The following is a 14,021-nucleotide window of genomic DNA, read 5'->3' as shown; positions in this document are numbered from 1 at the left end:
AGCTGTAAAGCAAAGTCAAGTGGCACATTCATGCTTCTAGCTTCCAGCGAGAGGATAGAAAAGATGGAGAAGTGAATTCTAGTCATTTCCGGCAGCGTGTGGGAGGCTGAGAGGAGAAGAAAGGCTGTACTCCACTGGGCTTTTGGACCTATTAGCATTTGGATAAGCTCTGAAAGCTCCCAGTAGCCGAGCCACACAGAGAGCAATAGGACCTAAGCGTCTGTACTGCTGTGGTTATAAGCTCGGTCCTGTCAATGGGGCCATTGTCCAGTCATGGCTTCTGGGATGCCTTGTGGCCTCCATTTCACTTGTCAACAATCTGCCTAAAAGTATCATGCCACTTTTCCTTGGCACATCAAACTAAAACATACATCTTCTCATGAGGCATGTGCCTTTGTAGTCTCCTCTCTTGGCTGTGAGAATAGCTCACTCAATAAAGTTTTATCGCTTTATCCATGCCAGGTCTAACAACTCCTTAATTATTTGCTAAAGATGTCATTTGTTTGGGTTAAACCTCATTGTCATTGGTCACCCTGTTAGACCATTCCAGCACTTCCCTCGCTTTTGTCTCTCTATCGTTTTCCTGATCAAAAAGTCCATTGAATGGCTCGCTCTCATCTGTAGCAATTAACCATCATCAGTGATTTTCACTGGCCAGTCAGTTGAGAGTGTCAGAAATTGATCTCTGACTCGTCCTTTTACTTCTCATCCCTTTCCATCTGTTTTACTCACTGATGGATATTCTTGATGTGGCATTTCCACCGGCTCTACTCTTATCTTTGGATGAAATGTCATTTTATGCTTCTCTGTTTTCAAGGAGAAGGCAGACCATCACAGTGAAAATATGAACCATTGTAGCCAATATCCCACTAATAAACAGCTTGATTTTTTTGTGGCCGCTCCACGAGGAGAGAGAGAGTCACTGGCTCCTGTTGGTCTACGTCTGCGTACCGCTAATAAACATCACTAAGCCTGGTGGAAATGTGGGAAAACAGACTTCCCTCAGTCTGTGCATGGGTTAGTAGAGTTCATGGGAAAAGGGAACCAAACACACAGAGTATCTGAGCTCATACCTAATATTATCACGTCAACCATGGAATTCTATATCATTGCACTCCAGTTGTCTGCAGGTTCATGTGGTTTTTGCTAGTAACACCTGTATGTCCAGCTAATGTAGCACTGTCTTCACATAAGGTGAGCACGGGTCATCTAGGTCCCATCATGCTGCTCAGTTGACCTTCTGGTTCTGGCACAAAGACTCAATGGAATAAACACTGAGAAGTCTTTGTCCTCTAAAGCCCAGCTGTGTGTCCTCAAGTATTCAGAGTACTCATTATATACAATATCTTTCTCTGTGTTTTAGTGTGAATAATTAAGAAAGCATGTTTTTAAGTTGCCCAACAATGTTTTGACTATTTCCCATGACAACAACTTCAAGTGGTTTACTGCCAGTCTCATTCTAAGACTTTTCTCCACTTTCATTTCGGATATTCTACTCCACATGCACATCTTGCCAGATTTGCTCATTTGGTTTGAGACATCCTGCAACCACAAGGTCACAGGTTTGTGCCCCGCAACAGCAGATGAGTCCATCACCAGCCATCTGTCCTGTCAAAATGTCCTTGAACGTGAAGGTGAACCCCTACCTGCCTTTTCGCAATAAACTTGCTGGATTGTAAAACCAATGAAAAGTCAGAAGTGGCCAGTCGTAAATTAACTAGCGTGCCGTCCACTCATCACTTAACTATGAGACTTTTCCGCTTTGGAATTGGTCCAAGCTGATGGAGCCATTTCCACCAGTGTGTTAACTGGATTATCATAGCTGTGAGTTTTATTATTCACGAACAATGTGTTGTGTTGAGCTCTTTCCAGATGCTGACCTCCCTCTGACTTTGCGAGAGTGCTGCCACAGGGGTAGCAATTATTGAATACAGTCACACATAGGCCCGCCTCTGTTCACTGGCAAAACCAAGTAAAACTCAGGGGGGAAACCCAACATTTCAACCTATTTCTAGTAGTTCATAACTAACAAAAGAATGGGTAATGTATGGAAACAAGGTTGCATCAATTTTGCTGTGTTCGTATTTAAATATCTATAAACAAAACTACTGCTTCCAAAAAATGTGGAAACAGTACTTTATAAATTTTAAGGATGACATTATCAGTCTGGATTAGGTGAGTATAAGAAGCCCAAAAAAATAAATGGAAGTCCAAAGCACTACTTTACAGCCTGTCCAGCAAAATGAACAGCATTATTGTACCACTACTGACCAAAAACACATGTATTTAATCAACTCAATTGATGTGGCTGCATGTACAAAGTGACTTTGACTAATATTCACCTGGTTTGCATAATAGGTTTTCAGTGATTTTTTAGTGGCAGTTCTTGTTTTTTTTGTCTGAATATAACCTCTATATGTAAGATGCAAGAATAAACGTATGTACTGAGTCCAAATGAGAGATGGAGGCATAGATTAGGAAAAGGCCTGCAGTCTCAGATCTGATAAGACTCACATTGCATTGATGAATGGCTGCTGTCAAAACTTATTCTGAAGTTCCTATTTTCCTGCCTGAATGATCAACGGAAGCATTTTAAGCATCTGCTAACTTGTTTCAATGTAATTCCTACTTAATAAACATTGTGTTTTTAAATGTTAACATTTCTAAACACTCCTTTAAAAACCAAATACTATATACATATATATATATATATATATAGATAAAAAAGCATCAACTGAATTCCTTTCATATGACCTTATTCACTTGCCCTGTGGTATAAACAAGAACCGGACTGTGACACAGTAATGCAACCATCCCAGAACATACTGTTTATGACAGGCTTGAGATAACAAACATCATGTTAACTGTAGCTGTGCACCATGACACGCTTCCGCCTGCTGCTTGCTAAATTGCTCTGATTGTCATCTTCTCAGGTTTCCTTCTCTGCTCAGTCAAGATAACATCCCTCGCTCTATCTGTCCTTGAACATCCCTCTCCCTTTGCTATCTTGTCTTCTCTAAATCTGGTTATCTCACCCCTCTGATGAGGACGAAGATGATGACCGTTACATACTGTATCTTTTCCCTATTAACAGTGCCGCTTATTTTTTTTTCTTTTATTTCCTCTAATTTTTTTTCCACCAGGCTGTCTTGTCCTTTTCTTGAACCGCATATTTCGTATTTAATTCCTTAATTTACCCAGAAATATTGTCCAATACTATGTTTCCAACATTGTGGTAACAATTTTGGTAGGGTTCTTTTCTGCATGAACAAACCCCAAAAAGGAAAGCTTGGAAAAAATGATCTGTTCAACAATAATTTTACTTACAGTTTTGTTTTTGTTTCCCAAAAGTTCTATTTGGACTATTTATTTTTTAAACATCTATATTCACAAATAAGAAACATTAAAACAGACATATATTCATTATTAACTTTCTTCTCTGTTTTTTACCACCTTAGGTTGTCCAAAAATATTCCCACCACTAAGGATGTGGAACCGCTGTTAGAGATTGACGGTGACATCCGCAGCTTTGAAGTTTTCCTCTCCTCGCGAACACCTGTCCTCACTGCCAGAGATGTGGAGATGTTCTTGCCCTGCACCGTCAACCTGGACCCCAAACTCCGAGAGATCATAGCTGGTATGACCTTTAAAAAATCCCAGTAAACATCTGTGTCTTGGCTTGGAGTTCATTTAAAGGGTTCTCATATTATGAAATAGCAATATAAGATAAAACTTCATTTAAGATGCAAATGGTACCACATTCTTTCCAGTCCAGCCTATTTGACTTTCAACTTATCTGTTGACTCGTATGACTCATCAGATTGATGGAAAGCGTATTCAAGGAATTTTCTTTAAAAAAAAAAGTAACCACTTGCCAGGGATGAGTGTTATTAAATTATAGGTCAAATTTACTCATTATTTATCTTCATTTTTTTTCAATCTTGCAGTAATGACAGTGATAAAGTCCAAACTTGCAGTCCTTGCAAACATGTGCCAGATTCATATCTGATCCAGATAGCTCTTTAAAGGTCTATTTTAACATTAACACAATTGAATAATCATGCATTCAATGGCACAATCTTCTTTTTTTTGTCCTCAAATTTCACCATGTTGGGGCGATAAATAATTATTAACTTATACAATTTGTGCATATAACTATGTGGAAAAGCTACACAATAGTACTTACTGTCTCTTGCTGAGCCTCACCAAATTTGAGCGATCAAGCGGCATAATACTATTACAACTGTTTTCAGATTGTAGCCAGAGTGGCGCCGCACTTTTCATGCCGTGCGTCAGCGTACGTTCAGCCCATTTGAAAGTGTCAATGACGCCTAGTGTGAAGTTGCTGCATCACGGTGTGAGGGGACCACAGGAAAACACACACACACACACACACACACGTCTGTCCTATTGAGTCAATGCTGAGTCACAGAGTGGAGCAGACCATGGGAACTCCTAAAAATAGCCAGGTGAAATATATATTTGGCTTCCACCAACTACTTTACCTGGCTATTGCTATATATTTCGCGTAATGTTCCACTACATGAAGAGAAAGACAAGTCATCTTGTTCCTCCATCTCCATCTGTGTTCAACCTGTACTTGGTGCCCAGTATCCTGCGGCCAACCAGTGGGCAGCACCGTCAATGATATCCGCCCATGAGCCTGACTCACATCATAAGGCCCCCATTGTGTGTTCACAGGCTGTTTTGGGTCTCACTCAGTGTGTCATTCACCCACCACTTGTATAACCAGGAGACATTCTGGTGCCTTCTGTTTCTGGCTTCTGCTTTCTTGCCAGCGACACAGAACCACTCTGTTCCTGTCGCTGGCCTTGTTTAACTTCACTTTTGGGAGGCTCCCCCAAATCTCTTACTCAGCACCTCCTCCTCCTCCTCGTCAGATTGATTGGAGAAAACAATTGTAGCACAGTTCTGTTGTGCCTATGAGTTCCCATGCTCTTTTGTTTCGTGAATTTATTTGTCTGGCTCGCCTTTTGCCAAAATCATCACGTGGCTAGCATATCACTCATGTGAAAAAACAGAATGTCAACAAGGCTGCTTCTTTGTAAGCAAATGTAAGTGTGAATGGAATTCACTGTTGAAGGTTATCTTTGCAACATCTGTGCTATTTGATTCACTTGCTTGCCAGTACTCTTTTGTCTTATAAAATGTTTTGCTCTTTTCATTTAATCACTACAGACGTTGAAATAAAACAAAATTATTGATGCGTGGGTTCCATCTTAGGGCTCTTTATAGTCATCGCCAGAGATATGATCATGGGCGTCACACACAAACAATTCCCTCTCTCTTCTTCTCTTCCCCCGTGATTCTCCTCTCTTTAGATGTGCGTGCGGCCAGGGAGCAGATGCACGTGGGTGGGGTTACATATCCCTCAATGCCTTTGCAAGAGGCCGTGGTATCTCGTCCACAGTCGGGATATGGTCAGCACACGGCCGCTTGCTCCCCGCCAGGCTCCTTCGCAGCCTCCTTGCCACCTCAGCCACACAGTGCCTACTTCAGTGGGATGACTGGTCCTCAGCATCCCTTCTACAACCGGGTAAGACAGAAGGGCAAGACGTTAACAACCACATCTCACTGGTTCTTCACAATACGATGTAAAGGTTTTAAAATTAAAGGCTGATAAGTCAGTCACATATCCACAACTCTACAACCAAACACGATACAGTCTTTGATTCAGCTTCATATGGCATTGTCTATTCATCACGTGGCATTTGTTATTTTTGGCACCCAACATAGAAAAATGTTAATGTCCCGGTTGGCATGCTTTCTTTTGGACTTATTTTGAATTTTGTTTTTGTACCTTAGCTCCATCCTATGATTTTCATTTTACCTCCTTTCCTCCTGCCTCCATAGCCTTATTTCCCCCAACATGTGTATCACCTGCCAAGGCACTACCCCCATCATGCCCATTCATCCCTGCACCCTTCCATTAAACATCCCGCTCAGTCCAAGGACATCAACAGTGGACTTGTAAGTACTGGCAAGAAAGAATCTTTACCCTTCTTTTATTTGTGTTTTTTCTTGATAAATGATCTGTGAGTTGGTTTGTGAAAAACTATTTAGCAGGCATTAATATTTTCATACAAAAAAAGGAGTCATAAAAGGGTTTAACGAATTAACGGACGCCAGTGTCTGTTGACATATGATGTAGTAATTTACATACCATAAATAAAGAACCAGGATGGGCTCAAGTTGAAGGATAGTCCCCTATTATCTCACATTTCAACTCCACAGTTCTACCAAAACAGTGTATTTTTCAGCGTCAATGCTTTGCAGATTTTATCTGTAAATAAAATTGTGTGGCAGCTGAAATCCTGTCTCACAGAATACATCAGATGACAAGACATGCTAACAAGCAACATATAAAGGACCACATTGGTTTCCTATATGTACTTCTCATATTGTGGTAGGTGTATTCTATTTGGAAAGCAACTGAGGACAGTTAAAAAAATACTTCTGCAGGAATGTATAATACTGCTGAATGCACGTTTTGGGAACATCATTTTTTTGGGGGGGACTAATGTTTTATTTATAGTGATGATAACTAAAATTGATCTTATATTAATACAGGTTCACAAGTCGATCGTATCTGCGGCGGAAATATTTTCTATCACATCATGTGGCCTTTCTAGGATTTTTTTTTTAACCTGGAATTGAATTATAGTCAGATACGATAAACATTTAACTCTTCACACGTCTGCCGATAGGCCCACTAAACAAGTCTATAACCTTTACTGTGTGGGTTTGACCTACTCATTTCTCCATCTTGTCCCTTTAATTCTGTCATCTTCTCAGTTGTATGGGTGTATCATTTTCCCCTCTAAGGCTATTTCAATAAGAAATGTCCTTCAAGTCCTTTAGACACAACCCCTCCACAACCCTTGTTTGTATTCTCTGCCCATGTCAGGAAGTTATAGCAGAGGATGCAAGAGAAGGCCTCCACTCCTGTCCCTCTGACCCCGCCATGGTAACCAAATAAACCACAAAGCATATCCGCGCTGACGTTTTTTTTTTTTTTAAATAAATAGCTTGTTATTACTAATAATTTGCTCGCTGATAAACTTGTAAAACCTCAAGCATGCAGAACATTGCATGCCTTGTTAGTCTCTGAAACATGCTCTTTTTTGTGCATGTGTATAAGTTATTCAACCCTTCGTTTCCCATACGCCAATCGTTTGTGGCTTGGGACCTTTAACACAGAGGAACTATTCTGTTGAACTTGTCGTAGGGACGTATGAGACACATCGACGTCCATACATTGAAAGAGAGCAGCTTCTGTTGGAACAAATGAACGATAACACTTCTCTCCTTCTCCACAAAGCCACTTATCAGTCTGCCGCCAGCCAGCATTTAGAAGAAACTCCACTCTATAAAAGATTTTGAATATAAAACAGTGAAAATGTTCCTTCTATGTCTATCTTTTCCTTCTACCTCCATCTGCCTCATGCTCTTTTGTCCCATCTCCACCATTGTATAAATGCCCCCAGTTTCATCCTTCATTCCAGTTTTTCCGTTGCACATCAGCCCATCTCATCCCTTCCCCCAAATCTGCGAGTGTTGATACGCGTGTGCGCACGGCCTCATTTATGTGTAATTCTTTGGATATATAAGCGGGCCGAGCCCAGTATAATTGCCGAGCTTATAGAAGTGTGAATGTGGATTCCTCTGTCTACGGGGATTATCATCAGAGCAACTGGCAACACACTAACACACTCAAACACACACACACACACACACAGTGACAATGAGACCAGTGCTGTTTGAGCTTATCTCCTTACCAAGACGCTTCCGCTCCTGCAGAGCTCTGTTTCCTCTTCCCCATCCTTCTTGCCCTGCCCTGAGCTCAGCCCAGCTGTAATTACAGTCTTATCACACACACCCCGGTTCACGCAAACACACATACTTCCACACATAGACACACACGCTGATATTTGCCTTTACTTGCGCATTCGGAATTGAAGGCCGTGCCTAAATTGAAACCTCTGCTTCTCTTCAACTTGGTTTCTAATCTGTCTCGGGCGTAAGAATTCCGTCTGCAAAGATTATGACCCCAAAAGCTGTGAAAACAAAATCTCCTTGTGTAATTATTCTACCCCCACTAGCCTCCTCTCTTCCCATCAGACATGGATGGAAAAGGGATCCCTAGTTCCAAATGTTGCTCCTCCAGCTTTATGTTGTGCTTTTCTGCCTTTTTTTTTCTCCCTTTATTCCAGCCTCTCTGCCTTCTCGAGCCTCTTTTATAGGTGCATCCCCAGCTTCATGTAACTGTACATGTCTGACCATATGTCCGTTTGCTATTTTTGTCTCCTTATCAAGCTTTTAAGGTCAATGCCTTACAAATCAAAGAAGGTACAAAGATGTTTTTTATTGTTTATTTGAGTTTGCAGTGGGGTTGCAACGGTATGAAAGTTTTACAGCTCAAGACAACTTGGGCATTTTTAAAAACACACTTAGTCAAATTTGAACAATAATATTTTAAATGTGGAGATAAAGTGAGTTGAGAATATTGGCCGGATATAAACATGTGGGTTGTTTTTAAATATAGTTAAACTCACTGGTGTTTTCTCAAAGTTGCATCACACATGACATATGATATGCATCAGTGTTCAAACAAGTTGTGAAACTAGTATACTGCTGCAACCCTAATCTGCATCCAAGCAGATGTTTAACTAACACTTAGACTGTCTTATCAAATTCATGCATGGTACAATCAGATAACATGCACCTAAACTAAAACGCCTACTATCCCTTAGTTGCACTTACAGTTTCACATGAGTAGCAGTAGTTTTCCTCTCACCCGCCGGCATCATACTATATACTACTGATTGACCCCTTTGCCCAGTCTAACAACACTCTCCGTCTGACTGAGTGCCAAATCTTGGGTGGCCATCAAGCTTGAGAGTGGTAAACACGGGTTTCAGGGTAAAGGTGAAAGAAAGAAGTGAGCCAATGCAAGTTGAATGGGGGAAAGATACTGAAATGAAAAGTAAAGAAAGAACATTTGTGGTTTTAAAGAGATAGAAGGATGCAGAGAAAATGGAAGTAATCTTGGCTCATTCACAGGCCTCTGGTATTAGCGATGCCTAAGATTGCATGATGACCACCACTCAGACTCGCAGTCTCCATCCTTTAAGTATGCTGCATACAATTCATGTGCTTGTATTGCATATACACACTAAAAGAGAACAAAGTGGTCTAAACTGTTTATATAAATTGGCAGTTTTGTTTGCTCCTACCTTTAATTTGTGTGACTGACAGAGAGAGTTACTGTGTGGAATTGCGACCACAAGGCCGGTGTGCCACCCCTAAAACGCCCCCCCCCCCCCCCCCCCAACACCTCACAGATATACGTTTTTCCACTTCATGCACTAATAGAGTGTGCTAATACGCAGGGCCGGGCTCGCCCCGGTAAGCAGGACTGGCACAGACGCCATGAATGTGTCCTTCTCATTATGACTACATGTTTTTCTAGGCCTCCCCCGCTGTCCTGCTCAGCTCGATGAGTACAGACGCAGTGTGCGAGTTTCTCAAACAGATCGACGGAATAGACGCCAGCATGCTCCGTCAGTACACTTCCACTGTCAAGAAGGTGCACTTGCCAAAAACTTTCATTCTCTTGTCTACATGTTGAATTTTTTGTTCTCTTCTATTAATTGGCACATAAACCTATCACTGAGTTCGCTTTTCTCAAACATTGCAGGCTAATATCAATGGACGTGTGCTGGCACAATGCAACCTGGATGAATTGAAAAAAGAGATGGAGATGAACTTTGGTGACTGGCAGCTCTTCAGGGGAATGGTGAGATTGTACTTCCTGGTTGTAATGGGCACTATATGGATAGACACAGTGTCACAGTAAAACCCAGTTGTGGTCTGAGAAGCCTGTTGCCGTTGTTGTGGCCCGGGTTCAGTTCCATTTGAAGGTTGTGTCTGAAAGAGCATCCTTGTGCCAATACTGTGGTTTCGCCATGGCAATTGCTGAATAAGCTGAAAGTCCACTACCACACAGGGCTCAATCAGAGGGAATCCAGGGCAAGAACTATAGCCCAACATGTCTGAACATGACCACATGCAATACCTTAGTTGTTGTGCTGATACAGTTTTCAGAATTATAAGATGCATTTACTCTCACATTCAAGTTTATTTGTATAACACTTTCACTAAAAGGCAACAGAATTCTTTACCGAACACGACATGAAAAAAAAACAATGCAATCAATTTTACATTGCAATTTTCTTAATTGATTGATTTCATCAGGGTGACTTGCCCATCACCACTTGTTTTGTGGAAGAGGTGTGGCATATCTTAAACTGAAGGTGTAAAATTGTGTTTCCTATCAGAAATGTTGTTTATCCAGTGATATAAAGATTTGATAATCCGCATTACACGAAATCTACACAAAACACGTGTAGCAGCCTCCTAATAACAAACCAGTCGTGTTTTTAACAGACATCTGATGCCGTGCTCACATCAGAGCAGCTGGAAAGTGCTGCGTCCTTCCAGCTTCATGCACTAAACCAGTGTTGTGTTGCCAGGACGCAGCCAGCCAGCCATCTGGTCAAAGATGGCTGACTGATATCTGGATGAAGGGAGGTCATTGTCAGGGATGAGTGGACAGCCGTGTAATTCCTCAGAAGGAATAGCTCAGAGTTCCCCCTTCTTGCTTATATCCTGCTGTTGCTGTGTATTGCATTTGTTTGGAAATGACGATGATCTCAATTGAGAGTCTGTGTTGAGTTAACATGAAGTCGTCTTCTCAAGGTGATGGAACAACGGCATGCAGAAAGTCAGGCTCTAATTCAGGACGAGTCGCGAGCCGCTAGTGAACAAGGCAACAGCCTGTACAACGGAGAAGCCAACAGACGCTCGGTGGTCTCGGCGCGGGATGGGGGGCCCTTCAACATCAACCTGAGCTTTGAGGAGCTCAGCGGTGCAGGACTAGAGGAGCCGCAGAGACACGCCGGCAGCTCACAGTGGCCGGTCAGTCTTCACTCTGGTAGCTGCATAGAACACATACACTGCAGATATGATCAGATCCAGGGTTTGAATTTGGTTTAAGAGTGTCTTGTAAGCATTTTTAAATGGGACATTCACCAATGGTCGCACTTTCTGAAACTGTCATAAAGCCACATGTCCGCTTTATGCCGGCCGCATGTACCTCATTTATGTTCTTTTGCACAAGAATTTAGCACAGCAGAGGAAGTCAGTGGTGTTCCTGAATGTATTAACAGATTGAAAAAAAACACACACAAGGGGCCCCAATGGTTGATATTTTAACTTTAGCCTAGATTTTCAGCTCATCAGACTGATCAATGCCTAACCTGAAGCAGTTGTACACTGTGGAAAGCGTCAACCACAACAGCAATCACACTATTGTTATACCAATTTGACATTTTGATTCATACTGGTTCTAATGCAACTGTTACTAAGCTTGGGCCTTTTTTCTTGTCCTTACAAGGTGGCGAATCTCCGCACCACGAGCATGTCCAGCCTCAACTCACAAGAATCAGCCAATAACATCTGCAAGTTGACTGACAGGCAACAGGCTGAGTACCGAGATGCCTACCAAGAGTACATTGCTCAGATGGCCCACCTGGATGTGTCAGGCGGAACGAAGGAGAGGCCTGTGCTACCTCAAGCCTCAACCTTCCTCCAGGCGACCACCTCAGATGATAAAGGGGTGAGTTGACAGTCACAATGACACTGTAGTACTAAGTCATGTACAAGAAATACATGTTATTTCTGTATTTTTTGGACTATAAGTCGCAGCAGCCAAAGAATACACAAGGAAAAAAATATATCTATATACTGCAATCCACTGATTGCTCTTGTAGGACACCAGATTGGTCAAAAAAGGTGTCCTCTTTCTGGGTTGGAATGAAAACCAGCACCCACCGCGACCCTTTGTGGATTCGTTTGCTGACCACTGCTCTACGTGATCTATTTTGTTCATTTAGTTACATGCTCTTGTAAAATCCTTTTCCCATTGACCAGGCTAATGAAGGAGCAGACCAAGATGGCCGCAAGACATTTGCCAAAAGAATCCCCAAAGCGAGTGAGGTCATAGAAGCTCCCGCAGGAGGTGATGCCCTCGATCCTATCAGTGAGGAAGATGAGAAGCTGGAGCACAGTATGAACACCAGAAGCAATATGACCGGGTCTCGCATCCGTAAGCTTTCCAGCGATGACGACTCCAGCCCCGAAGAATCTGACAACACCACACCACTCCTTCAGAAGGAACCGAAAACCAAGACCCCACATTCCCTTACCAAAGGTCTCCTTGAAGCGAAAGAAAACACCGAAAGCTTTCGAGAGGAGGCGGCAGGAGATGCCGGCATGGCAAGGTTGGCTTCTAAGGCAGGTGTGATGGAGCTGGAGTTGGAGGGCCTGATCAAGAAGCGAAGCCTCCCCAGCAGCCTGAGCTGCCTGCAGGACACTGCGGTGGCCCGCATGTCCATCTGCTCTGAGGCAGCCTCCGAGGCCAGCCTGATGGCCAGCAGCCCAGACGAAGGCTGGCCTCCCGGCGGGATGAGCAACCTCAACCGCAGCGAGAGCAACACCACGCTCAATAACAACACTGGCGACGCCAACTCCAACACCAACAACAGCAGCCAACAACAACAAGAGTTCGCCACCTCCCCGTCCAGCGTCTCGCCCGCTGTAATCATCTCACCTGGCAGCGGCCATGCCACCATCACCACTGCCACCGTCCACCACAACCAGAATCTACGCTCCAACTTGGGAGATGAGAGAGAGAGTGTCCTTTAAGTTTCAAATCATACGCTGAAGCGATATTGTGGAATGATAGTAGTAGAATCATAGTTAGTTGGTTAGGGTGGAATTGTAGTAGCTGTGTTACTTCTTAATGATATTGTCTTATCTTATTATATAGGTTGCCAAATTGAATTTCATCAAAGTGCAAATTGTTGCCCTTTTGCCCTTAATTATAAACGTTTAAACTCTATAAGTGTATAATCACTATCGTACGTAAAGAGAAAAACATTCGCTTAGATTTTAACAGAACAATTACCATATTTTCTCGCATATAAGTAGTATTTGTAATCTGAAAAAAAAATCCCAAAACAGGATACTACAATGATAAACCTGATTTTTATTGGGTGGAATTCACCATCTACTAACAGTAACAAATAACTAGTGGATTTCATATTAATCACTATATCACATTTTTTAAATACCCCTGGTTAGTTTTCACCGCCAGTTTTGACAGATCCCGGTAAGCTTTTGTGGGCCACATGATATGATGCCATGGTGGATTGATCTGTTGCAGTTTGACATCTGGATTTTAGTCGTAATTGAGAAAAAAGTTGAACTTTAAAATGAATACTATCGTGCAGGTGTAATATTGTGGTGCATGTCTCCGTAGAAATGGTGTCTGGTGATTGAATATTACATGTCAAATCCATTTTTTGCTGGTATTCTAACCTTTAGTGATGATGTAGTGTTATTCCTTTGTGCCAAATATTTGCATGCAGTCTTGACGTGAAGTTCCATCTCCCAAACTTTGTAAAATTGTTTCATTATTTCAATCAATACACTTTTTCTTGATGTTCATAATATTTGAATGACTTTTTATTCTTATTTCAGGAGAGTCTAAGCTTTCAAAATGACTTTGTTCAGAATGCATTAGCGCTCAGTGAAGACACGCGGTATAAACTCCTCAATAGATGGCGCACTTTTACTACAAAAGATACAGCACCAGTTCCACAGATTCAGGCTGTCAAGCATCTCGGTGACCCCCCACTCCCCCTTTTGAGAGGGGTGCCTACAAGGGTCTTTTCAGGACACTACTAAGGTACTTTAAATACTTTTTAATCATAATGTTCAAGTTTCTACACTTGCCTTGTAGGACTTAGGTTCTGGGTTTTATATTTTAATTCCAGTATTTGCATGTTGAGTCTTGTGGGGGCATCCCCAACCCCCCAATTTCCCAAACGTGCACTTTAGGTTAATTGAAAGCTGTAAATTCTCCACAAGTGTGG

At 42.1% G+C, this 14,021-nt stretch overlaps 1 protein-coding gene across 5 annotated transcripts in view; it reads left to right on the top strand.

The window, feature by feature from the left end:
• The window catches only part of kidins220a (kinase D-interacting substrate 220a), a 35,764-nt gene extending 22,166 nt beyond the window's left edge, over window positions 1-13,598 (top strand). The window contains exons 24-33 of one of the 5 annotated variants that reach the window (XM_077731041.1): window positions 3,459-3,637; window positions 5,343-5,557; window positions 5,875-5,991; window positions 6,929-6,988; window positions 8,338-8,370; window positions 9,494-9,610; window positions 9,722-9,820; window positions 10,783-11,001; window positions 11,480-11,701; window positions 12,016-13,598. In XM_077731041.1, the coding sequence (XP_077587167.1) occupies window positions 3,459-3,637; window positions 5,343-5,557; window positions 5,875-5,991; window positions 6,929-6,988; window positions 8,338-8,370; window positions 9,494-9,610; window positions 9,722-9,820; window positions 10,783-11,001; window positions 11,480-11,701; window positions 12,016-12,789 (2,035 nt within the window). In that variant the 3' untranslated portion in view covers window positions 12,790-13,598. The remainder of the gene's footprint in view (window positions 1-3,458; window positions 3,638-5,342; window positions 5,558-5,874; window positions 5,992-6,928; window positions 6,989-8,337; window positions 8,371-9,493; window positions 9,611-9,721; window positions 9,821-10,782; window positions 11,002-11,479; window positions 11,702-12,015) is intronic. The other 4 variants (XM_077731042.1, XM_077731044.1, XM_077731043.1 and 1 more) reach the window with 4 other exon arrangements.
• The last annotated feature ends 423 nt before the right edge of the window (window positions 13,599-14,021 follow it).

Source organism: Stigmatopora nigra, chromosome 13, assembly GCF_051989575.1.
Source record: "Stigmatopora nigra isolate UIUO_SnigA chromosome 13, RoL_Snig_1.1, whole genome shotgun sequence".
Taxonomy (NCBI): domain Eukaryota; kingdom Metazoa; phylum Chordata; class Actinopteri; order Syngnathiformes; family Syngnathidae; genus Stigmatopora; species Stigmatopora nigra.
This window is presented reverse-complemented; position numbering and strand designations above follow the sequence as displayed.